Source organism: Hemiscyllium ocellatum, chromosome 22 (genome assembly GCF_020745735.1).
Source record: "Hemiscyllium ocellatum isolate sHemOce1 chromosome 22, sHemOce1.pat.X.cur, whole genome shotgun sequence".
In the NCBI taxonomy this organism is placed as follows: domain Eukaryota; kingdom Metazoa; phylum Chordata; class Chondrichthyes; order Orectolobiformes; family Hemiscylliidae; genus Hemiscyllium; species Hemiscyllium ocellatum.
In genome coordinates, this window is record NC_083422.1 from 36,088,815 (window position 1) to 36,116,071 (window position 27,257).

Here is a 27,257-nt window from a genome sequence, read left to right on the forward strand (position 1 = left end):
AGAGGTTCAGCCATGATGATGGCACAGCAGGCTTGAAGAGTCAAAGGACCATCTTCTGTTCCTATTTCCAATGTTTTCTATCTCTCTTTTACCTTCTTCCACAGCTGCTAGTGACTTTGATCAAGTCCACAAAAAGCTTTTGGTATTGTTAGCACTCAGGGTCTTTCCTGCTATCTCAATAAGCTTTTGTAAGAGATGGGAAATGCCCACATGAACAGTCAGGTACAGAATGGGGGGACATGGGCAGAGGTCCAGGGAATAAAATATGTTAAGAAACATCTGTAACATGACGAACTTCAGGAATGGTGTCTTGCAGGTTACTTATGTGACACAGGAAAGAGAAAATACTATCCTACCTGAAACAGTTAGCTACAATTTGTATTACCTGGAAGTAGGAAGAAGGGGCTCTTGTGGTACAGTGAAAGTGTCCACACCTCTGAGCGAGAAGGTAGGACTAGAAGGTTTAAGCCCTACCTTCTCCAGAAGTGTACCATAACAACTTTGACCAGACTGAATTAGAAATAATCTCACCTGGAAGTAGGAATTCTCACAGAGAATATCATAGCAAATATCCAAAGGACTAGCTTGATTCTCTTGAACGGCATTGGGTGGGATTAGCTCCTTTCCTTTTGAAAAGCTGTACAAATAATGAGCTGCTACAGTCCAGAATTGCAGTTCTGACTCATCACCAAAAAGTCTAAAAGAGAGAAAAAAAGTAGAGTTCACTGGGACTGTATCAACAGAAGATTGTAACAAAGGAGATATTTTGGATAGCTTTATTAAATGTAAATTAAACATGAGTAACAAGAATCTCTTCCATCAGTAAAAATAATTCTTCAAAGAAGGAAACCATAAGGGAACAACACTACTTCCTCAAACAAGTAGGTCACATGTTCACAAGTTAAATTTGTTTTAATGATTATTACAGGATGGCACACTGGCTCAGTAGTTAGCACTGCTGTCTCACAGCGCCAGGGACCCAGGTTCAATTCTGGCCTCAGGCGACTGTCTGTGTGGAGTTTGCACATTCTCCCTGCGTCTGCATGGGTTTCCACCGGGTGTTCCGATTTCCTCCCACAGTCCAAAGATGTGAGGGTTGGGTGAATTGGTCATGCTAAATTGCCCATAGAGTTAGGTGCATTAGTCAGGGGGAATTGGTCTGGGTGGATTGCTCTTTGGAGGGTCGGTGTGGACTGGTTGGGCCTGTTTACTCACTGTAGGGAATCTAATCTTACCATTACATTTTAAACATTCGTCTTACAGGGTCTGCAAGAGCTCACCAACTACTTCTCAAGGGCAACCATGGATGGGCAATTAATGCTCGTCAACCACCGATGCCCATGACCCATGAGTGAATAATAAAAAGATGTGTCCAGGCCAAGGTTTCACGACACCACCAGAAATATGCTCTTTCTGTTCCTGTGCATGGTCAATTTCACCATTCAAATAGGAAATTTGTTCTCTACTTCAGTGTTACCTCTGCCAAAAATTTAACCATGAACCTGATTTTCCTTCAATGTATTTCAGCCACTTCCCTTGGTCAGCCATGCATTTGCCTGTAGGCACTTTGCAAGAGTTGAAAAGCATTGCTGGAAATGCACAGGAGCCTTTAAATGAAACAGTTTGGAGCCATATGTTTCACACTGGAATGAGTGAATTGGCACTCAGTATTAAGTGCATTGACCTGCACATTATTGAACTTTGCTCACAGAAGGGAACAAGTGCTCAAGACAGAATCTGGGGCAATGCTGTGCATCAGTTTATTATTAAGGAGTGAGATAGACTGCAACCCTTCTCAACATAAAGACTATTGGTTAATTCATACACGATCTTCACAATGCATTGCATGTTTAACCAAACAGGTTTCATTACTTCATAAATTTAACAATTCTCCTTTCACAATATAGATGTTTCTTGTCTTCACCTGCAAAGCTTCCAAATATATTGGTGAGAGTGATGGTCCCACTGGGTGTGCAACAAGGACCCAGCTCACAGCACCACAGCCAGTGTCTGATGTATGAGGAAGCAGGAGAAAGATTGGCAAAGCAATAGTGACAGTGAATTCAATAATTAGGAGAACAGACATGCATTTCTATGGCTGCAGACGTAATTCCAGGACTGTATGGTGATTCACTTATGCCATGGTCAAAGTTGTCACTGAGCAGCTGCACAGCACTGAGGGGAAGGGTGAACAAACAGTGATGGCAGTTTTATGGGCACCAACAACAAAGGCAGGAAGAAGGATGAGGTCAGGCAGACAGAGTTTAAGGAGGCAGGAAAGAAACTAGCAAGCTTGGCTTTAAAGACCTACTGATTACTCCTAATGATATGTGCAGGGCAAATCGAAAAGACACTGAGAAAAGCATATGGTATCTCCCCTCGACTGCACATATTAAAGAAACGTTAAAAAAAGAAACAAAGAAATAATGATAAATCTGTGGAAAATATGGGTTCAGCCTCAATTGGTGTAATGCACCCAGTCCCTGGCACCATACTTTAGGAAAGATGCTAAAGGAAGGTATCAAAGAAGGTGCAGAAATATTCACAAGATGAGAAACTTTAGCTACATAAATGGCTTAGAGAAGTGCAGATTTAGCAGGAGATTTGACAGAGTCTTCAAAATCATGATGGGTCAGGATAGAGTAGGGAGAAACTGTTTCCATTGGTGGAAGGGTTGAAAACCAGAAGACACCAATTCCGTAAAAGGAGGAACAACATCATGAGGAACAACGTTTTGAAGCCATGAGTAGTTAGACTCTGGGGATGCACTGCTGAGACGCTCATGAAAGCAAAAAAAATGGATAATTTTCTGAAGAGAAAATTTGCAGGTTTACAGACAATGTAGCAGAGTGCAATTAGTGAGTTACTTTTATACAGTGGCATTGACATGACAAGTCAATGGCCTTCTGTGCTGCAACAATTTCTACACTAACTCTGCCTGGGGAGAGGAGAGTACGGGATGCTTTATTATGCTTTAAGAACCTGCAATAAAACAGGTTAAGACAACCAAGCAAAATACTGTGGATAAAAACCAAAAGAATTGCAGATGCTGTAAATCAGAAGCAAAAACAGAAGTTGCTGGAAAAGCTCAGCAGGTCTGACAGGATCTGTGAAGAGAAATCAGAGCTAACATTTCAGGTCTAGTGACCCTTCCTCAGAACGTTTTTGTTTCTGAAAATACTGTGGATGCTGGAAGTGTGAAATGAAAAGTACAAAATGTTGGAAACTTTTAGCAGATTTATTTGACGAGTTGATGAACAGTTCTGATGAAAGATCACTGACCTGAACTATTAATTCTGTTTCTCTCTCCCAGCTAACAAGCTGAAAGTTTCCAGATGTAGAATACAAAATACTGCTCATCACCAGCAACATGCATCATGTTAAGTATGCAAAACAATATATGATGATTGTTTTAACTAAATTCTATAGAGAAGTCATATGTATTGTACTTGGGATCTGTGAAGTTTCTGTAAAATTTTCATTGTCCCACTCCTGTTTCTGTAAAACTTCACTGGGGCCTCAGAAGCTAAAAGGTTCAGAAGCCCTGTCTTACAGCACCTTAGAGAATGGTGGATGCTGAATCATTACTCAGCAGAGAGGAGAATGGCAAGTAGAAGAGAAAAGTAGGAGGTCTTGAAGGGAAAACAGTCATAAGGTCAAGAAACTATGGGAGGCAAGTTCAGATATTGCAGACATAACAATATTCTAGTGGAGGGTTTTTGATCCTGGGACATAGGTGAGTGTTTGGTCTCGAAGTAGGGGGAGATTGTGTAACATCTGCACGTGTGAAAGAGTGCTGTCTGTTGGTGCCAGCTTAAATTGTATAAACAGGCGCTTGCAGTTTAAGCTGATTGGTTGCACAGCTGAAGGTGAAGGGTCAATGGCTGTAGTGGGAGTTTTGTACCCTGTGATGTGCATGTAAAGGTGCTGGTAGGGAAGACAATAAAATGTCCATATTGCCTGAAACCCTGATTCCTTAAGTGCCGATGGACCACTGTAGAGAAGGATAACAACATCAAATGGATCAATTGGCAATCAGCACAGTTACGGACATTGCTAAAATTAAAATATTGTCCCTCCACAGTGATGAGATTATGTCCAAATTAAAGACATGCAATATGATGATAAACTATTTTCTGCCTCCTGTGGCTCCATTTGGAACCATGCTGCAAAGCCAACAGGTTCAAACTCCAGCCCAGGACATGAGCATTGAAACTGCAGGAGTGGGACAATGAAAATAGCGTTCTGGATTGGTGATGCTTAAACCAAGGTACCATTAAGGTGGTAAAAACAATGACTGCAGATGCTGGAAACCAGATTCTGGATCAGTGGTGCTGGAAGAGCACAGCAGTTCAGGCAGCATCCAACGAGCAGCAAAATCGACGTTTCGAGCAAAAGCCCTTCATCAGGCTTCCTGATGAAGGGCTTTTGCCCGAAACGTCGATTTCGCTGCTCGTTGGATGCTGCCTGAACTGCTGTGCTCTTCCAGCACCATTGATCCAGAACCAAGGTACCATTAGCCTATTATAGTGCATTGGGTAGATTCCACTATACAGTACCAAAGAAAGGGGGCATTTCTCCTGATTAACCAATACCATGCAAAAGGAAAATTGAACATTCATTTCATCATCACTTGCTGAACACAAAATTAATAAAGCTGGAAAAAGGGTAACAAAACACTAGGGCTCATTTCTAAATGGACAAAAATGAAAAGAGATGAAGATTTATTAAATCATACAATCATAAAATCGCCAAAGTGATGGAATTTAGAACTGAGATAGAATCTTACAAAATCTTATTAAGAGTACAGTGAATGGTTCGGTCATGTTATAAAAAAAAGGGATGCAGCACTGAGCAATTGCATAAAGCTTCACAAGAATTCTACATTAGAGAAGTGTCAGAGAGAAAGAAAGAGTGTGTTGGCCCATTTGATTCAAAACTAGAGGACATTAATAAAACAATGTCACAAATAAATGCAGTAAGGCCAGGCTTCACATATATTCACAACTTCAGAGAGGTCAGAAGATAGGCTGATGAGCTCAGACACAGCAATGGTGTGGAACTCAGACTGAGTTCCCCGTGCTACCAGTACACTTTAAATTCATTTGTTTTGAAGGTGGGTACGGTCTAATTGACTGATCTGAGATGAGATTTCTGCTGCAAAATATAATTCCTGCGAACAGTCAAGAGTACAGCTATCACTTCAAAATCTACAAATAAAATCGGATCTCCCAACAAAATAGCTCTCACACCCACTAAATTTCTGAGTCGAAGGCCACACAAAATCTGAGGCACTAAAATGGGGTCCAATGGGGAAAACATTTGCGAAGCACTGACGTGGGGAATTCAGGAGGAACTTTATTACCAAGAAATGAATAACACTAATGCATGCAAGAGGAATCTATACAGACATGACGGAGAAAGCAATAGAGGATTATTCTGATAAAGTTAGATGAAGAGGTATGGGGCAGTGGATTAGTATGTAACACTGGAATAGACCAGTTGCACCACGTGGACGTGTTTCTGTGCTGTTCTCAAATTCTATTCAAAGTCAAGGCGCAGGAGGAATAATAACAAGTTGCGGTCATGGTCAGCCGAGATGCAATCGATGATCTTGATTAGTGCAGTTTTGTATGTATACAGGTTGTTTGGTGGGCAGAGCTGAAGGTGGCAGAAATCTGACTAATGTCGCTTAGTCTTATTTACCTTGCTACAAGTGAGCATCTTTGCAGCAGTTGGAACTCTGGATCTAGAAGAAGACACTGAATGTCACTGTGAAGGAAACAGTCAGCATTAATAAACATATATTACACAAGCATTTTTAATTAGACTGTAGTAAGACACGCACATGTACTATCGCAAAAGACAAGGACAGATGGTGCATGGCATCATCACCTTACATTGTAAGTCACTCAGCTCTAGGAAACAGGTCATAAATGTTGTTGCTAGATTTAAATTGAAACTATCAAAACAACAGTACCACGGGAGTACCTGCATCACACAGTACTCCATCAGTTAAAGAAAATCATTTTTTCTACCATGTTCTCAAGGGCAATTATAGTTGGTCAGCCCATATCAAATAAAAGGAAAATACAAAAGGTAGGAACTTCTGATGTATCAATACACACTAAGGATCACATTTTTAATAACACAAGATGCACCATTTCATTTATGTTTCATGATTTTATTTTAAAAGTAAAGTTCCAACTTACTTTGATATTGAGTTCAACTGCTCCACCATAAGTAGTTTTACCTCTTCACTTTCTGAATAACGGCTGCAGAAAATAGAGAGGATAAACATTTATCATTCAACACGATTACTACCTCTTTAGCAACAAGCAACAGCTGAACATTACTTTTATACAAAATTTAAATTTATGCAGGGAGAAATCACCACATCTTACTGCCTTTAACAATAGGATGCTATATATTCAGTGAAAATTCTTAATCATCACTAGTATGAATGCTAACAGCAATATTCAGTGCTGTACATTCAAAGCACAACAGCAATGTCACATAAGATATTGATGTTCCAGTTTTCAAATGAAAAGGTTACTATTAGTGTGTACGTACACATTCATAATATCCAGGGAATGTTGTCCATTCCATGGCTGGTGCAACAGGAAAGCCTTCAATGCAAGACAAGATCTGGGAAGGAGGAGGTAAGGGCACCAAAGTAGATCTATGAAAGAAATTGCAAACAAGGTAACTTATTTAATTCACGTTACAAACATCTCAAAATTCTCATTCAAACACAACCTAATTAGTTGCAAAGCCCATACCCGTCTAAGTATTACATGTGAAAGTTTTGCTGGGAATTATGTCAAGTAAGGAAGACAACAGGAACCAAGTCCTGGTTGGAAGAGCAGCTTGTCACTGAAATATGAGAAAGAAAGCACGCAACTTCTAAAACTGACTCTAACAACCTGAGGCAGTACCAACACTGAGCAAAGGAAAGGGTAAGGCAAGCATGTACACAGAAGTGATTCTGGTGTAGAAAATACATGTGAAATAAATAAATAATATCTATAAAGTGGAAATTTCAGCATGTCGTAATGGAAAGATGTTCACTCTCTTGAGCGCATTGGTAAAACAGCAAGTGATAAGTTTCAACCAGAAGACCAAGAGTTGAGGTTTAGTAAGAATGCCTTTTGATTAAAAACATTATTTAATCAGATTTTAAAATGATTGAATGCATATATAAAAATGGCTGTTCAAAGCATAAAGTGCAAGAAGAATGAAAAGAGGAAATAGGTTGGAAATAGACAAAAAAATTACATCTCAAACGAAAGAAGTTTACTATTGAAACCATAAATTTCTAGTATGTTAAAAAATTAAAAATCTATATTTTCATGAGGAACTTTACAATACTCAACACAAAAACATCTTGCAAATGCTCAAACTTCATTCATGTACCACCTGGGTCAGAGGGGAGAAAGAGAGAGGGTTTCTTTAATGTACTGGGAATGTTGATAAAATCTGCAGCATAAACCTATTTCTCTCTTTAAGTGGAAGCGACTGCTTCTATCTAAACCTGAGAAAATGAACAGAAAGATAATGGAAAATGTTTTGCTGTGGTGGTAAGGTTCCATCAGTAGGTGGAGTTGAGGCTGCACATAAGAAAAATGGATAACGTAATGTGATGAGAATTAACACTCATGGGACTGCCAAACACGGGTAAAAATGGATTGCTATTTGTCTTCATAGTAATTATGGTCAAGAGCACATTACTTGCAAACAAAAATAACAAAATTGCACTAGCGCTTTGACATTTACCAAGGATAAAAGATGGTAATTTAGTTGCTTAGTCAAAAATGTCAAGGAATAATTTATGATTGTGGACATTGCAATAACTATCAACTAAAAACCATATTTGTAAGTACATGGAAGCATGACTTTCTTTTATTCATTCTTCAGATGAAGGCGTGACTATTATGCTAGTATTAATTAACCAACCCTACAAAATTAGATTTGATTGAGTCAAAGCAAGTCGATAATGCGCAACTAACACCACTCAGGTTCAGTGTTTATATTTTGAGTACTTAGCTTAGGAGAAAGTAAGTACAGACGTGGTTCCAAAAATGTAGCATTAACACAATGTTCCGTTAGCTAATGTCATAAATTTACAGCACCTTAAGACCAAGTTTTGACATCAGCTTAACTACATTCAATGCAAATCTCTGGCACTTTATATACCATATCTGCTTGAGTAACAGTCGACCCCCTATTTTTGGCCAAATAAACTGGAATTTTCCATATATCTCATGTAAAAGTCAACCCTAGTTCTTCACAGATAATAAATCAATGTTTATGAGTCAATGGGCTGGCTGTCACATCCCGCTCCAGCTTTCCAATCGGCTGGCTGTTCCACTCCGCCCCCGGTCTTCCAGTCTGCTGGCTGTTCCACTCCACCCCTGGTCTTCCAATCGGCTGGCTGTTCCACTCCGCCCTAGTCTTCCAGTCTACTGGCTGTTCCAGTCTGCTGGCTGTTCCGCCCTACCCCCGGTCTTCCAGTCTGCTGGCTGTTCTACTCCGCCCTAGTCTTCCAGTCTGCTGGCTGTTCCAGTCTGCTGGCTGTTCCACTCCGCCCCCGGTCTTCCAGTCTGCTGGCTGTTCCACTCCGCCCTAGTCTTCCAGTCTGCTGGCTGTTCCGCCCCACCCCCAGTCTTCCAGTCTGCTGGCTGTTCTACTCCGCCCTAGTCTTCCAGTCTGCTGGCTGTTCCAGTCTGCTGGCTGTTCCACTCCGCTCCCCGGTCTTCCAGTCTGCTGGCTGTTCCACTCCGCCCTAGTCTTCCAGTCTGCTGGCTGTTCCGCCCTACCCCCGGTCTTCCAGTCTGCTGGCTGTTCCACTCCGCCCCCGGTCTTCCAGTCTGCTGGCTGTTCCGCTCCGGTTTTCAGAATTCTCACAATCATTTATTTTTCTTTTTGTTTAGAGATCAGTTGGGCTTCTGCTAATGATACAGTATGAATTTTGACAGACATAAATTTCAGCCCCTCAAAAGTAGTATCTATGTAATAGTCGACCCCATACATTTAAGCTTAAAAAGCAATCAAACAATTTGACTATTACTTATGTATATACGGTAATAAATGAATCAGTGATTTACACAAATCTTTGTCCTCATTTTTAAAAACAAGGTACTTACTAACTTTTCATCTATTTACATGAGAAGGGCACTCCAACTAACAAATGAAGAAAGGAAACAATGAAATCAAAGCAATAATATTAGGAGCTCACTATGAGATCTGAAATAGTGTTGTTTTGCAGCAGAGGTAACATATATGTAACATTGATCCACAACCAATTAATAATAATAAAGATGGATCAGGAGTACTAGAGGACAGGATCAGGGGAGTGCAATCTGAAGAATACAGTGGTGCAGTTCAGAAAAGAAAAGTGAACTTTCAGGACATGTGCAGTTGTTGAGGCAATCCATAATAGAACAGTTTTTTCAAGGAGTTCCAAATATAGATCTTCAAAAGTGAAGAATTGGAATCTCTTGTAAAGTTTAAATGAGATTTGATGACCCGTAGAAGCATAGTGGCTCAGTGGTTAGCACTGCTGCCTCACAGTGCGAGGGACTTGGGTTCGATTCCATTCTCAGGCAACCGTGTGTGTCGAGTTTGCACACATTCTTCATGTGTCTGTTTTTCCAACAGGTGCTCTGGTTTCCTCCCACAGTCCAAAGATGTGCAAGTTATGGGGATTGGCAAAGTTAAATTGCCCATTGTACAGGGATGTGTAGGTTGGGTGCGTCAGCCATAGGAAGTGTAGGGTTATGGGGAAAGGGTAGGGAGGTGGGTCTGGGTGGGATGCTGTTCAGAGGGTTTGTATGGACTTAGGCCAAATGGTCTGTTTCTACATTTGTAGGAATTCTATGAAAAAACTTTGCTTTGAAAAGAGCCGTTATGAAACTTAAAGAGTTCCTTGGGAGATTTTGTGGGCCTCGAGACTTTGGAAAATGTATATAATCATCTCGAGGAATAAGTAGATCAGGTATCTCTATATCGTAGAGGAAAGGAATATGGGCAGGATCTTATTTTAGACATTTCATGAAGAGGAAACAGCAAATGATAAGCCATTCGTCAGACACAGCAGTCGGATTTGATGTCACTCGGGACCAATGTACTGAGATCAGAGGTTTGTATTAATATCAAATGTTTGAAAGTTGACTTTTCCTTACCCAAAGGGACTGCAATGATCTTCTACTGATTTGCCTATAGTCAGCATCATTCCAGTTGTAGGCCTCCTACTTCAAACGAAGAAACAGAGCTACTATGGGAACACCAGTGTAACCAATCATTATAAAGGTCTTTAGAACATAGTTGTAGAGATGTACAGCATGGAAACAGATCCTTCGGTCCAACTCTTCCATGCCAAACAGATATGCCGACCTCATCTAGCCCCACTTGCCAGCAGTCGGCCCATATCCCTCTCAACCCTTGCTATTCACATACAACTACAGCATTTAAAAGGCATCTGGATGGGTATCAGCCTCCACCACTTCCTCTGGCAGCTCATTCCATATGACCACCACCCTGTGCATGGAAAAGTTGCCCCTTAGGTTCCTTTTATATCTTTCCCCTCTCACCCTAAACCTATATCCTCTAGGTTTGGACTCCTCTCACCCAAAGGAAAATACCATGTCTGGTTACCCTATCCACGCCCCTCATGATTTTAGAAACCTCTATAAGGTCACCCCTCAGTCTCCGGCATTCCAGGGAAAACAAACCTAGCTTATTCAGCCTCTCCCTATAGCTCAAATCCTCCAACCCTGACAAAGCTTGGTCTAACCAATGTTCTGTACAGCCACAACATGACCTCCCAACTCCTGTACTCAATACTCTGACCAATAAAGGAAAGCAAACCAAACGCCTTCTTCACTATCCTATCTACCTGCGACTCTACTTTCAAGGAGCTAAGAATCTGCACACCATGGTCTCTTTGCTCAGGAACACTCCCTAGGACCTTACCATTAAGTGTGTAAGTCTGGCTCTGATTTGCTTTTCCAAAATGCAGCACCTCGTATTTATCTAAATTAAATTCCATCTGCCACTCCTCAACCCATTGGCCCATTTGATCAAGATCACGTTGTAATCCAAGGTAACCTTCTTCACTGTCCACAACAGCTCCAATTTTGGTGTCATCTGCAAACTTAATAACTACACCTCCTATGTTCACATCCTAATCATTTATATAAATGACAAAAATCAGCAGACCGAGCACCAATCCTTGAAGCACTCCACTGGCCACTGGTTTACTGTCTGGAAAGCAACCCTCCACCACCACCCTCAAGCCAATTCGGTATCCAAATGGCTAGTTCTCCCTGTATTGTGAGATCTAACCTTGCTAACCAGTCTCCCATGAGGAACCTTGTTGGAACACCTCACTGAAGTCCATATAGATCACATCCACCATTCTGCCCTCATCAATCCTCCTTCTTACTTCTTCAAAAATCTCAATCAAGTTTATGAGACATTATCTCCCATGCATAAAGCCATGCTAACTATCCCTAATCTATCCCTTTCCAAATACATGTACATCCCGGCTCTCAGGATTCCTTCCAACAACTTGCCAATCACCATTGTCAGACTCACCGGTCTATAGTTGAAAATGTGTTGCTGGAAAAGCGCAGCAGGTCAGGCAGCATCCAAGGAACAGGAAATTCGACATTTCGGGCATAAGCCCTCCTGAAGGGCTTATGCCCGAAACGTCGAATTTCCTGTTCCTTGGATGCTGCCGGACCTGCTGCGCTTTTCCAGCAACACATTTTCAGCTCTGATCTCCAGCATCTGCAGACCTCACTTTCTCCTCACCGGTCTATAGTCCCCTGGCTTTTCCTTACCGCCTTTCTCAAATAGTGGCACTATGTTTGCCAACCTCCAGTCTTCTGGCACCTTACCTGTGACTACTGATGATACAAATATCTCAGCAAGGGGCCCAGCAATCGCTTCCCACAAAGTTCTAAGGTACACCCAATCAGATCCTGGGGATTTATCCATTTTTATGTGTTTCAAGACATCCAGCACTTCCTCCTCTGTAATATGGACATTCTTCGAGATGTCACCATCTACTTCCTTACATTCTATATCTTCCACGTCCTTTTCTACAGTAAGCACTGATGCAAAATACTCATTTCGTATCTCCCTCATTTCCTGTGGCTCTACACATTGGCTGCCTTGCTGATCTTTGAGGGGCCCTATTCTCTCCATAGTTATCCATTTGTCCATAATTATTTATAAAAACTTTGGATTCTCCTTAATGCTATTTGCCAAAGCTAATCCATGTCCCCTTTCTGCCCTCCTGATTTCCCTCTTAAGTATACTCTTACTGCCTTTATACTCTCGATTCACTCGATCTCTCCTGCCTGTACCTGGCAAATGCTTCCTTCTTTTCCTTAACCAAAACTTGAGTCATTCACCTTTCCCTACACTTACCAACCTTTTCTTTCACCCTAACAGGAATACACTGTCTCTGGATTCTCGTTATCTCATTTTCCAGCCATTCCTGTATCTGCGAACATCTGCCCCCAATCAGCTTTTGAAAGTTCTTGCCTAATACCGTCAAAATTAGCCTTCTTCCAATTCAGAACTTCAACTTTTAGATCTGGTCTATCCCTTTCCATCACTATTTTAAATCTAATAGAATTATGGTCGTTGGCCCCAAAGTGTTCCCCCACTGACACCTCAGCCACCTGCCCTGTGTTATTTCCCAGCAATAGGTCAATTTTTGCACCTTCTCTAGTAGGTACATCCACATATTGAATCAGAAAATTTTCTTGTACACACATAGCAAATTTCTTCCCATCTAAACCCTTAACACTATGGCAGTCCCAGTCTATGTTTGGAAAGTTAAAATCCCCTACCATATTGGCCCTATTATTCTTACAGATAACTGAGATCTCCTCAGAAATTTGTTTCTCAATTTCCCTTTTATTAAAGGGTTTCCACAAGTAGCACTTTAAACAGCACGTTTTTAATCCAAAATGGGAGTTAGCTAGCTCAGTTGGTTTGTGAGACACAGAGATGCCAACACAGTGGGTTTTTATTAACATACAGACTGAGCTCACCATGAAGGCCCAGCTTCTCAACCTCACTCCTTGCCTAACATGTAGTGACCCTCAGGCTAAACTTACCACCAGTTGTCCCTCTCAAATCTCCTGGGACTATGGCAACTTTAACCTTCTTTCTTTCAACCTAAACCCTGGCTTCAATACGTCAATGACATTTTTGTCGTAAGGCAACATTATAGCAAAGAACATCATAGTTTCCAACAATATGTTAACAGTCAACATTCAAATATTAATTTTACCATGGAGACAGAACAATAATTTTCTATATTGTTTGAGAGTGTCATAATGGCACCAATGTATCAAGCCTAATGTGAGTATGTTCATATTACGGACAGCTGAAGTAACAGTCTTTCGAAAATGTCTTCACTCTTTAACCAGTTTCCAATGCCCTTATTAGAAAAGCTTACTCCATCAATGAAGAAACACACCTATAATAAGGTCATTGCTGTAGTATGTCTGCCCTTCCATTCAATGGCTTCCCTTCACATAAGATTATTGTATGCCCACGAGTTAACCACTACTTGCACAGAAACAAGTGCGTCTCTCTGGACTAGAATTCTACCTTGCACAGATTAGTATATAGACTCAAATTAGCCAACACAGAAGTCTAACAAATGTCACCTAAGAAGGTCTACTCCAACCTTCATGGCCACAAAACAAGAAAACATTAAAATTGACCAGCAATCTACAGATTACAGACTCATTCACACTGGGGAAACAAGCTCCTGACTGAACATTGGACTCGAGGCACATCTAACCTGGACGTGCATCAATTCTGTGAAGGCAAATTTGTTTTTAAAAATGGTCAGGAAGTCATTTGAACAGTGGCCTGAGTGCACTAATTTCAATCAAGTCTGTTACTCCAGTCAGACTCCCGTGAGACCCCTGTAGTGTTAATGGATGAAATATTTATATCAATAAGTTTACAACTCAACAGAATGCCATTCATTAAGTTTTGACTACAAGAGCAGACAGGTCAGGGTCTCAGTTCAGCAGGAGTTCAGTTCAGAAGGGAGAAAACTTTTACCCATCAAGAGAAACAAGCCTCAGTTCAAGGGTTCCAATCAGCATTGCCAAAACGATTTCATTTTGGGAAGTTTCCAAGCAAGGAAAATTTGATTATAAACCTTCAAGTAGTTAGAATTGAAAATGTTTAGGACATCACAATTGTGAAAGGTTTATGCAAAAAGAGGCAGAGATAAACTATAATGTTGTCTTCACAATCCAATGAAAGAGATCGGGAGGAGTCAGTTAGAATTGGTAGAGGAGTGCAATTTCACTCCAATTTAGTATCTGTAAAAACATAGCTTGTGGAACAGATTTTTCTATTTTGCCTTTTTAAAATTTGTATGGAAATTTTGCATTCTGCCGTTGAAATACATCTGCAGCCTTATCTGAATACATTCCAGTGCCTAACTACCATTGTAATCAATTGTAAAATTTAAACATATGATTTAACAAGTTAGGCTTCCTTCTTCCTCAGAAGTTACAGATGAAGACGCATTGGAAATGTAGAGTCCACAAATGGAAAAGATATGAATAAGAGTTTTAGTAACAATGGCATTGAGAAAGGACACAGAGGCAGAAGTGATAAAGGTGATATAGCTTTCAAACCTCGCTCAAGTTGGACCTGAATGAGTACTCAGGGTAACAGGCAGGAGCAGATGCCAAGTTGCAGAGATTCTGATCCATGCCAAATACAGCAACTTCAGTTGAACTGTACAAAGTTTTGGATTAACAAAGTTAAGTTGTACAAATACAACTTGTCTGTACAAAGTTCTGTAGTTTGATATTCAACAGAGTAACAAGAGTTTATAGAATCAGGAGTGGTGAATATGATGTGATGGCACACATATGGAAGTTGATGTTACAATTGATGGCATTAATGGCAATAAGTTGATACTGAATATAAGGGAATCAACAATGAAATTAGACTACACTCCTTATGTCCTACCCTGAAAATTATAGATATGAGAAAGATAGGGAAAGATAAACTTGGCAAACGAAGAATGTTGCTTGTGATTTGGGCTTCGTGCTCTGGATGCAAAGTAAAACTCATGGGACTCAAACAGCTAGAGGTGACTAAGATGAGTACAGAGATGGATAACAATAATGTTCCGAACCTGAGGAAGGAAAATATGAAATTGTCGTTCACCATTTATCAGAAATCATATTTTTCTAATTGTACAATTTCCATTTACTGATTGAGCTTTCCACTAAATTCAACAAAATCTTTAGAACAAACTGTCACATATATATATATATAATACCAAATGAAATTCAATCCTTTTGAAAGAAACATCTCAGCAATATTTGATCAGATCTTATGACAGCTACACACAGCACAGTAACAATACGCCAATACGCTTTTACACTTACAGACACATATTCACACCTGTTAAGTTTTGTTCATCTATTCTGTAACTTGTTGATTTCATTGCAACTTCCAGGACCCGGATACAGCCATCATCTGATGCTAGAACCACTTTGTCAGAACTGCACCAATCGATATCAAGAATCTTGTAGTTGATATTTCGGCCAGTCCTTATGCTGCTGACCATCTGAACCTTAAAACAGAATATTCTAAATTAATTAATTATACATTTTTAAATGGAGTTAGTTATTTAATTACTTTATACCCACAATATATATTTGATCAAATCAATAATGCAACAATGTGAAAAAATTAGAGATGTTTAACATAATGGCAGAACATAAAACATTGTGAGTTAGAACTTAAATGGCATAATATACGCTTAAATTGTAAGAAACACCTTTTAAGAAGAACAGGCAATATTAATCTACAGCTTTATTACCTCCATGGTCTCCCAGACTTCTGCGCCATCATTAAACATGATCAGCAGCTTTAGATTTCCCTTCCCAGGAGCAAAGCGGATCTTCTTTACACATCCGCGATGAGTGGGAATTCCTCTGTTAAACAAATACAGCAATAAATGGAATCCTTTCCAATTCTAATGCAGACTAAGAAATCCAATAATGAGCTCATTGTCTCATCTTTTTCTGAGTAGAAGGTCAACATATAGTACGGCAATGATGTAGTTGAGACTTATATCCAAATAGCTTGTGCCTCAAGCCAATTAAACGTTCTCCCAGTGCCTGTGTGGGTTTCCTCTGGGTGCTCCGGTTTCCTCCCACAGTCCAAAGATGTGCGGGTCAGGTGAATTGGCCATGCTAAATTGCTCCTAGTGTTAGGTAAGGGGTAAATATAGGGGTATGGGTGGGTTGCGCTTCGGCGGGTCAGCGTGGACTCGTACGGCCGAAGGTCCTGTTTCCACACTGTAAGTAATCTAATCAAGTAATCTAATCTAATCTAATCTAATCTAATAAAAACTCCAAAAGAAAACCTTCAAACCTATGCTACAGAATCTCAAAAATCTCAAACATTAAAATGCCAGAACACCAGATCACCTTAGGATAGTCAAAATAGTTCATTACCAAATGCAACATTCCAGAGTTTTTAAGATTTTACCTTGAAACTCGAGCTTTTAAATCCCAGAAGTTCACATTCCCATCAACATCACCTAGTATTAGGTAGTCTGCTTTCCAAGCAAGGGATGTAATGGTGCCCATGCTTCCCTGCAATTTGTTTGAGAGTAATTTCAACACATTAAATGGAAAATTAAAACATATTACAGCAGCATTTTGGTACACATACCTCAAACACACAATAAAAGTTAAACCATGATTTCTACTTGTTTAAATACATTTACAGAATCCTGAGTAAATTTTGTGGAAATCAAGTGTAATGTGCTGACCACATTACATCAGCACTTAATTGTGATTTTAGGTTAATGACAGCGTTACTTAAACATACATGTGCAGTATATCTTAAAATTAAAATTAACTTTGTTTTTAACTGAAAGGATTTCTTTTGCTTCACACATATATTTTATTCCTTAGATAAGCACTTTTACTTTACTTGGATATGCTCAAAGCCTCTGATAGAGTCTAATACATCTTAGTCAGTTAAGATCATTGGGATTGTTACCAAAGTTACATTCAAAGACACCCTGTGTTTTCTCAGATCACTTTAACTGTACAAGGTTTGGTATGGTAACTCAGCAGCTACTCACTACGGGATTGAAAAAGCTATTTCAAATGAGATGCTGTTTAACACATCAACATCTTCTCATTCAATCATTGAACACAGCAGAGACAAAAAAAATACAGAATCCAACCATGCAGTAATTAATAGCAACAATAATGAATCACAGAATCATTCACATTCAAGGTGCAATTATGCTGGTTGTTTCAGGTGGCCACTTCAAAAATATGATGGCCATTATTAGTATCTGGGAATAATGCATTTAAATGGAATGCAATTTTCTAATGATGCTTATTTTCAAATCATGCATTAATTTATAAATTTACACATCAAACATGGATCTCTAAAACACTAGCATCTGACAAAAATGCTGCACATTGCACAAAATCTCATTAAAATAAGTGCAGTGAATACAGTGAAAAGTTTGGCATTTAAGAAGCATTTCTTATATAAAATCCCTAGTGCTGCATGTCAAAAGTAGGTTGGAAACATATATGATTTTAAACACGGAAGTATCTACAAATGTAACAGCACTTCATTAGAAACATCCTCGAAACACGTTGATGTTTTGCAATTAGTTTTACAGTAAAGAGACAAGCAGTTAATCATGGAATGAAGCATTTCAACCTCATAAGTATGTTTTTATTCATTCATAGGAAGTGAGGAACTTCAACAACCAAGAACGAACACACTCAACAAGGAGGAAAGATCTGAACGATGTCTTTCTTGATACAGTCAGCACTGAAAGCATATGCGGCTCAGTCTTCTGCAGTCCATTATTTCATTTCTAATTTCAGTTAGAGTTTTCTGTCACAAAGTTTGACTATTTGAACTTGGTGGGGCTGTCTGTTTTAAAGATCAGTTCCTAGCAGTGTTTCCTCAGTGTGAGCAAATGGATAATCAAATAAAACAGTGCCGAAAACAGCTTCCAAACATCAGATCAATTCTGAAAGTTGAAACTCAACAGTATCATAAAATATAACTGGAAAGCAAAACCCAGTACAGAACTGAATGCAACATCAATATTCAAACACCCCCTCCGCCCAAGCTAGTCACCATAGGCGGTCTTACTTAGCAATTGCTCCCTGAGACGCAACAAAAGTATTAACAGGACAGACTTTGCAGTAGAATGATGAATAAAACCTCTTCTCTGTCCAGTAAGAATTATAGAGTCATAGTGTCATAGAGCACAAGAACAGACTTTGCGGTCCAACGTTATACCCTACTTCACAAAATCAGCAATGATTACATCGTGTTACAATTTTTTCAGTTCCTTCATCACTCACAATGTGGCAACCTGATTTTTAGGTGTACGGTATCTGGATTTCAAGATGGCCCTTGATGAGGTGTCATATTAAAGGTAATTCCAGGTAATAAAAGCTTATTTGCGGAAACATTAGACAGGTTAGCCTTTATCTGCTGGGGTTTAGAAGGAGGTGATTTGATTAGAACATATGAAATTTTGAAGGGCCTTGGCAGGTTACGTGTGAAAGAATGCTTCCTTTTGAGGGAGAAGTCACTTGGGGTTTCTATTGCAAAATAAGCGGTCTCCCATTTAAGACATATGGAAACATCTATTCTCGCACAAGGTTGAGAGTTTTTCTAATTCTCTTTCTCAAAAGAATTATGGAAATTGTGACCTTGAATATTTTTAAGGTGGAGACAGATAGATTCTTGACAAGAGAGTGAAAGATTATCAGGCGAGGTGGAAATGCAGATCAATTAGATCCACCTTAATCTTAATGAAAGGCAGAGCAGGCCCAAGTGGCCAAGTCAGCCACTCCTGCTCCTAATTCTATATTTAGGAGAACATCAACCCACCACTGCATCTTTATATTTAATTTCCACTTTTTATTTCAATTATAAAAAATAAAAAATCTAAATTTACTTAATACACTTTAGCTGATTCTAAATCAATCAACCACTTCAAATTATCTACATACTGCTATTAATAACAGCAAAAAATGTCACATATGCTGTATTTATGCCAGGTGGTTAATTGTCACTTCCACTCATGGGTCATTTGGTAGGTTGTAGAATTTGACTGCACTTCAGTTGGTATGCAAAACAAATTCATTAGTTCACAGCAGGAACTGTCCTTCATTGTACTTACATCTGGAGGAATTCTGGCCCCGTCCTTCACCGAGTTTCCTTCTACAGTGAGATGGAAGACCTGTCCATCGTTGTCAGTGAATATAAAGTGCTCACGTGCAGAAATGTTATGGCTAATTTCAGCTTTACTTTCTGCTTCCTGCAGCAAACTGGAAAAGTAAAATACCAGATTTATTCAATTCATAATCAATATATCTTGAGCTGTTCTTTCACATTGATATTTGGTGCATTAAGTTAATTGATTTAAATGTCAAATCACTTAAAAAGGTACACATTATTCCTTATATAAATGAAGAAAACTGATAAAAGCAGAATCAGAGGGAATTCAAAACTATTCTAATCACCTTTCATTTCTTTACCCAGCAAGATATCACTCTGCCACAAGAACAGCTCGCAAACATACTTACACTGAGAGGAGTTTTATTCCAAACGTTCACTAGTGTTGTGCACTTATATTGAATAAGCCCAGGTATGCTGGCAAAGCAGTGTCATTTTCTAGCCTTTATCTGCTGTCCACTACAAACCATACCAGCAGGGCCTTGGAATAACAAACCAATCAATGCCAGCAGTGCCCTGTCATCCTCTCTAAGTTACCTGATCATAGGTGACTCAATGTTACTGGCTTCTGCATCAGAGCCAACAGTCTGTCTGGCCATGGCTTCTCGGACTGCTAACTGTTTCTTACGCAGACTCCTCAGGTTGTGAGTAGGAGACCATTCCTGTAGATAAAGTAGTACAGTGAATTTTACGGTGTTCTTTTTGTCAAAAACCCTCAGTTTTTCGCAATATATTCGCATAATATTTGCAACCAAGCCTATCAAATGACAGGAAGCAGTCTTGCATCCTTTATCACATCTGACATCACTCTCCAGTATCACACTGTTCCACAAAGTAGCCATACAAGTCTTGGTGGATGTTCTAAAACCCAGACAGAAATTTGATGATGTTAAGTGCTTCTATTACTAGTTGATGAGGTTGAATGCATGGGTCACCAAGATCGGAATTTACAAAATTAGCGATAAAATCAGTGTAAACCCTCTTATACATTTATTTGGTGAAATTTCTTATCAATTACAATCAATACTGAAATCAAGATTCCCATGCTCTGAAAGTCAGGTTGATTAGCTCAGCTGGCTGGATGGCTGGTTCATCTTGCAGAGTGACGTGAAGAACATGGGTTCAGTGAAGAACTCTCCTTTTCAATCTCTCCCTTTGCCTGAGGCCGGTTGTTTCTCACTAATGAGAGCAGTCCTATGGCAGCCTGTACGACTATGGTGAGATAATCACAATTCTTGCTCAGTGCCTGTTACATCAATTTTGCACAAATAAATTAAAAGCTTTTGCAACAAATCATCATACATGGCCATGTGTATATACAGTTTGACAAATATAAATAGGGAAAAATCAGTTTTAGCTGATCCCCGTGATATCCCAGCTAAGGAAAAAAAACACTTATGAGCAAATGTCTGCATTCCTTTTTGTTTCCTTCAACAATATGTTCCTGCTTCATCAATCCACCAATGTATACTTCTACAAATATCATCACTACTAAGTCTTTTATTATTATTCATGGAATGTGAGCCATACTGGTTAAGTTAGTGGGCATTTAGCATCCATCCTTAATTGCCCTACAGCTGAGATACTTTAGAAGAAAGTTAAGAGTCAACCATATTACCATGAGTCTGGAATCAAACGGAAGCCAGATGAGGTAAGAAGGATAAGTTCCTTCCCTAAAGGACATGAGTGGATCAGAATTTGTTTTATTTTAAGTATGAATTGGCTATGCTAAATTGCCTGTAGTGTTAGGTGAAGGGGTAAATGGGTCTGGGTGGGTTGTGCTTTGGCGGGTCGGTGTGGACTTGTTGGGCTGAAGGGCCTGTTTCCACACTAAGTAATCTATCTATACAATCTGAACAATCGACAGCGGTTACATGGTCACCATTAAGCCAGCCTTTACTTCCAGATTTTTGTTAACTTCAAATTTCACTGTCTGTAATAACAGTTGGTTCTACGATAACTGCTTCTCCAATGCAAACTGGCTTTAACATGACTGAAGAATTTAGACTGTAGAAGGTGAACTTTCCTTACCTGTATTGGCAGTATCGCAATTAGATTAAACAGTGCAGCCATTGCACAATTTTCTTATAATGCGAGATCACACAAGAACTGAACTATCACGTTATATCAGAACGGACTGTAGAATTCAAACTCATGACCCCTGAACATGAGTCTGGAGTTCTAGTTGATTAGACCAGCAATATTATCGCTACACCTATTCCGCAGAAGTGTCACTGGGCCCGAAATGTTAACTTTGCTTTCTCCCCACAAAATACTGCCAAACCTGCTGAGTATTTCCAATGATTTTCAGCACTGGCAGCTTTTTGTTTCAATTTAGATATGACTTCTGCTTCATTTTTACAATTCTCATCCTTTTCTTCTTACTCTCAAGGTTTCATTAAAACAGCACATTAATTGTCGCTCGTAGTCATTTTGGGGTTCCAGGTCCTTCTTCACAGCCAATTTTGAATGTTATATTTTGAAAAAAAATGTTTTAACTTCCAGGAAACTATCAGAACAAATTCTCAAAGAATTGACAGTAGTGGCTAGGATTGAACTCATCCTCAAACAGGTACAATTTCACAGGAACTGGAAAACTGTAAATACTTCCAAAAATCCAAAATGTCCATGCATATAGAGGGTTTTAAATCATTTACTGATGGCTTACCTACCAATGGAATGGTTTAGGAGCCTCCCCATACTTCCCAGTGCATTTCCTATGCAGACATGCAAGAAAGCTTGTTAAGCTTATGTGATCGGGAGAGTGGGAAGTGACTGCTACTTCTGAATATTCTCGAAGGAGTTTTAAGATGTGATAACCAATCATAAGTGAGATTCTTAATGTAAAATATAACATATGTTACTACATGTTACATCTGCAGCTCAATTCTAATTCTGTTGTAGGCCACTTTGAAGAAGAAAGTGTATAAAAATTTGTCTCACCAGCTCGTAAACCTTCATTGCATTCCACAATTGTTAAACATTTGAGTTTAGCAGCAACTGCTTTGATACAAGCCATCCCCTTCTCTATTTCAAAGATGAATACAATGGAGCCTGTCCTGCCCATTATAAGGAATATCATAGCAAGCCAATTTGTACATAATCATAGAAAATGCTGAACAAACATAGTTTAATATTTTTACTAGCATTGGCCAGAGTAGAACTGAGAGGCTTCGTGTAATTGTTAGTTTGCTTTTTACTTGTAAAGTGCTGAAATGCCTATTTCCAGAATTTGCTATTTTTCCTTCTTGTACTTTCCAAACAAGCTTTGTGATATTTTCTACCAATCCACTGGACAAATGTTTTTAAGAATCTGTCTCAATACATTAGTGCTCCTGCATAATGTTTCACTGGTCACCTAAGGGTTCACTCTAATTTCACTGAAGTGTAGAGACGATTCCACTCGAAGAGAAGGTATGTGAATTGCTGTGAGACTTTATTTTCTAACTAATGATCCTAAGTGTGCATCCCAGGAGATAATGGAATGTTTCTTGCTAATAAATAGCCATTGTCACCTTGTTAGCTCTTACAGTTTGAATATGCATTCCAAATTTGGATCAGCTAATACTTACTTCCCTGTTCTTATTTTAATTGGGTCAATTTGTTTTGTCTCCATTTACATAACAACATTTTTGGCATCTTCTCAACAATTCTGAATATTATTTTCCACTTTGAAAAAGAATGTGTGGGAGGTGTCTCACTTTTTCTGCTGCAGCAAATTTCACTTCCAATGTGGGCTGAATTGTTTCACTTATATTTTTCCTCATTGCAAATGATGCAAAGTCTCCTTTGGGATCAGTCATTGTTTGCTGAATGCAGCTCCTTTGATCAAATGAATTCAATTTGCATGGAATGAATTCTTAAAACAGGTTTTCATGTTGTCTTCCGTCTCACCCAAATGGATCTGATGTTTTTGAATTAATTACAGCAAATCTTTAAATGTAGGTTCACTACAGCATTGTTAATAAAGTAGAAATGACATATCCATTTAACCTTGCCCATTTCACTTTAACATATTTTCCACAAATTTTCTCTTCTCTGCATTACTTCTCAATTGACTTCTCCAACAGCACTTCTACTCTGATCCAGTCATCCAAGAGGAACATGGTGGCATAGACAGTGGAGGCCAAGGAGGAATAGTGGCACTAATCTTGCCCAGGGTAACACTTACAGAGTGACAACATACTGCAAAGTGCAAATCTCGTGGGCTGAGAGTGAGTTTTTGTTTTTTTCATTTGTAGGATGGAGACATTGCTGGCTGAGCCAGCATTTAGTGCCCGACTCTAATTACCCCTTTAACTGATAGCTTGCTAGGCTTATTTCAGAGGATAGTTTTAATATTGTGGAAGAGGGAGTGTGAGGAAGAGGGATTGTGACAGAAGGTACTGACTGAGAAGGGAATAAGTGAGAGGAAGTGAGAGCGCATGAAGGCGAAGAGTGCAAGCAAGAGAGAAAGGTAAACAGAAGGTGCATAAGCCTGAGTATGTTAGAATCATAGGACCTGACTGACAGAGGAGAAATGTGGTAGAATTGCGTGAGAAGTCCAGCAAGGCCTGTTTCGAAGTCAGGAACAACACTTTGCACCTTTTAAGCACATTCCGGAATGGAGGTGAAATTCTTGCAGAGACTGAGCCTGCACTGAGCTGGGTGGCAACCGTGGCCTCCAATGTCAGCCCTGGGGCAAAGAGAACACACCATCTCCATACCATTCCCTCCAGATCCCATTCTGTATAGCAAGGTTTCAACTTTCCCTTGTTTGCTATGTCTGGGGCAAATGCACAGGTCAGCTCGAGACTGAAATGCTGATCTGGGTGCACAACAGGCTTTTAAAGTTAGCGTTGGCACCAAGGATGTTGGTCAATGCGGTAATACTTCAGCAGTGGCAAGTTCATCCGGGACACCGGGTGGTAAGTTGAAACTAGAATTTGTCAACAGGGGAGACAGAAAAGAGTGGATGGTTAATAGGGTGAGCTTAGTAAGATATAGCGACAGATCCTGTTGGGTTTTGTAGCACGGAGTCGAAAAGATGAAGAGCTCATGCTCCAAACGTCATCTCTCCTGCTCCTCGGATGCTGCCTGACCAGTTGTGCTTTTCCAGCATCACACTTTTCGACGCTGATCTCTAGCATCTGCAGTCCTCACTTAGAGTCATAGAGATGTACAGCATGGAAACAGACCCTTCGGTCCAACACCTCCATGCCGACCAGTATCCCAACCCAATCTAGTCCCACCTGCCAGCACCCTGCCCATTTCCCTCCAAACCCTTCCTATTCATATACCCATCCAAATGCATCTTAAATGTTGCACTTGTACCAGCCTCCACCATATCCTCTGGCAGCTCATTCCATACACGTGCCACCCTCTGTGTGAAACAGTTGCCCCTTAGGTCTCTTTTAAATCTTTCCCCTCTCACCCTAAAGCTATGCTCTCTAGTTCTGAACTCTCCAACCCCAGGGAAAAGACTTTGTCTATTTATCCTATCCATGCCCCTCATAATTTTGTAAATCTCTGTAAGGTCACCCTTCAGCCTCCGATGCTCGAGGGAAAACAGCCCCAGCCTGTTCAGCCTCTCCACAGCTCAAATCCTCCAACCCTGGCAACATCCTTGTAAATCTTTTCTGAACCCTTTCAAGTTTCACAACATCTTTCCGATAGAACGGAGAACAGAATTGCACACAACATTCCAAAAGTGGCCTAACCAATGGCCTATACAGCCACAACATGACTTCCCAACTCCAGTACTCAATACTCTTGACCAATAAAAGAAAGCATACCAAACACTTTCTTCACTATCCTATCTACCTGCAACTCCATTTTCAAGGAGTTATGAACCTGCACTCCAAGGTCGCTTTGTTCAGCAACACTCCTTACCATAAATTGCATAAGTCCTGCTAAAATTTGCTTTCCCAAAATGCTGCACCTCGTACTTATCTGAATTAAACTCCATCTGCTACTTCTCAGCCCTTTGGCCCATCTGGTCAAGAACCTGTTGTAATCTGAGGTATCCATCTTCGCTGTCCACTACACCTCCAATTTTGGTGTCATCTGCAAACTTATTAACTGTACCTCTTATGCTCATATTCAAATCATTTATGTAAATGACAAAAGGTAGAGGACCCAGCACCGATCCTTGTGGCACTCCACTGGTCACAGGCCATCAGGCTGGAAAACAACCCTCAACCACCACCCCCTGTCTTCTACCTTTGAGCCAGTTCTGTATCCAAATGGCTAGTTCTCCCTGTATTCAGTGAGATCTAACCTTGCTAATCAGTCTCCCATAGGGAACCTTATCAAACGCCTTACTGAAGTCAATATGGATCACATCTATCGCTCTGCCCTAATCAATCCTCTTTGTTACTTCTTCAAAAAACTCAATCAAGTTTGTGAGACATGATTTCCTATGCACAAAGCCATGTTGACTATCCCTAATCAGTCATTGCCTTTCCAAATACATGTACATCGTGTCCCTCAGGATTCCCTCCAACAACTTGCCCACCACCAACGTCAGGCTCACCGGTCTATAGTTCCCTGGCTGGTCCTTACCACCCTTCTTAAACAGTGGGACCATGTTAGACAACCTCTAGTCTTCCGGTACCTCACCTGTGACTATCGATGAGACAATATCTCAGCAAGAGGCCCAGCAATCACTTCTCTAACTTCCCACAGAGTTCTAGTGTACACCTGATCAGGTCCTGGGGGTTTATCCACCTTTACGTGTTCCAAGACATCCAGCACTTCCTCCTCTGTAATATGGACATTTTGCAAGGTGTCACCATCTATTTCCCTACAGTCTATATCTTCCATATCCTTTTCCACAGTAAATACTGATGCAAAATACTCGTTTAGTATCTCCCCCATTTTCTGTGGCTCCACACAAAGGCCGCCTTGCTGATCTTTGAGGAGCCCTATTCTTCCCTAGTTATCCTTTTGTCCTTAAGGTATTTTTAGAAACTCTTTGGATTCTCCTTAACTCTATTTGCCAAAGCTATCTCATGTCCTGTTTTTGCCCTCCTGATTTCCCTCTTAAGTATACTCCTACTGCCTTTATACTGTCTATACCTTACATATGCTTCCTTCTTTTTCTTAACCAAGCCCTCAATTTCTTTAGTCATCCAGCATTCCCGATACCTACCAGCCTTTCCTTTCACCCGACAGGAATATACTTTCTCTGGAGTCTTGTTATCTCATTTCTGAAGGCTTCCCATTTTCCAGCCTTCCCTTTACCTGCGAACATCTGCTCCCAATCAGTTTTCGAAAGTTCTTGCCTAATACTGTCTCCAATTTAGACCTTCAACTTTTCAATCTGGTCTATCCTTTTCCATCATTATTTTAAATCTGATAGAATTATGATCACTGGCCCCAAAGTGCACCCCCACTGACACCTCAGTCACCTGCCCTGCCTTATTTCCCCAAGAGCAGGTCAAGTTTTGCACCTTTTCTAGTAGGTACATCCACAAACTGAATCAAAAATATTCTTGTACATTTCTCCCTTTGTGGTCTGAAACCCTCCAAAAACTGGATGACTCTTGACCAAAAACAAAACAAAACAGATTCAACCCAAAAACAGGAATTGCTGGAAAAATTCAGTGGGTCTGGCAGCATCAGTGGAGAGAAATCAAGAGTTAAGGTTTCAGGTCAAGTGACCCTTCTTCAGAACTGGCCCAGCAATTTCTGTTTTTGATTGTCATTTACAACACTTTTTTTGGTTTTTAGTTTCAGCCCAATAAGTGTCAGACAGGCGGACTGGGAGAGGGAAAGAGAGAGAGAGTGTGCCAGGGAGAGATGGAGAAGGAAAAAGAAAGAGTTAGAAATAGGGAGGAAGACACACCTCCCTTCCTTTTCCTCCTGACCACAAATCTATCAATAAAGCAGCCTATGGGGGGAGGGGCAAGCTCAGGATGAAAGTCAATAAAGTCAATCCACTTCTGAGGTTACTGAAGTTTCTCGAA

The 27,257-nt window shown here is 40.1% G+C and overlaps 1 protein-coding gene across 1 annotated transcript in view; it reads right to left on the reverse strand.

Annotated features, from left to right (window-relative positions):
* Window positions 1-27,257, reverse strand: part of wdr11 (WD repeat domain 11) — a 112,450-nt gene that overhangs the window by 22,397 nt on the left and 62,796 nt on the right. Inside the window, exons 15-23 of the mRNA XM_060842073.1 lie at window positions 19,846-19,970; window positions 19,253-19,400; window positions 16,564-16,670; window positions 15,890-16,004; window positions 15,469-15,640; window positions 6,574-6,682; window positions 6,213-6,275; window positions 5,707-5,772; window positions 532-697 (exon numbers count right to left, since the gene is read on the reverse strand). Of these exons, the coding sequence (XP_060698056.1) occupies window positions 532-697; window positions 5,707-5,772; window positions 6,213-6,275; window positions 6,574-6,682; window positions 15,469-15,640; window positions 15,890-16,004; window positions 16,564-16,670; window positions 19,253-19,400; window positions 19,846-19,970 (1,071 nt within the window). The remainder of the gene's footprint in view (window positions 1-531; window positions 698-5,706; window positions 5,773-6,212; window positions 6,276-6,573; window positions 6,683-15,468; window positions 15,641-15,889; window positions 16,005-16,563; window positions 16,671-19,252; window positions 19,401-19,845; window positions 19,971-27,257) is intronic.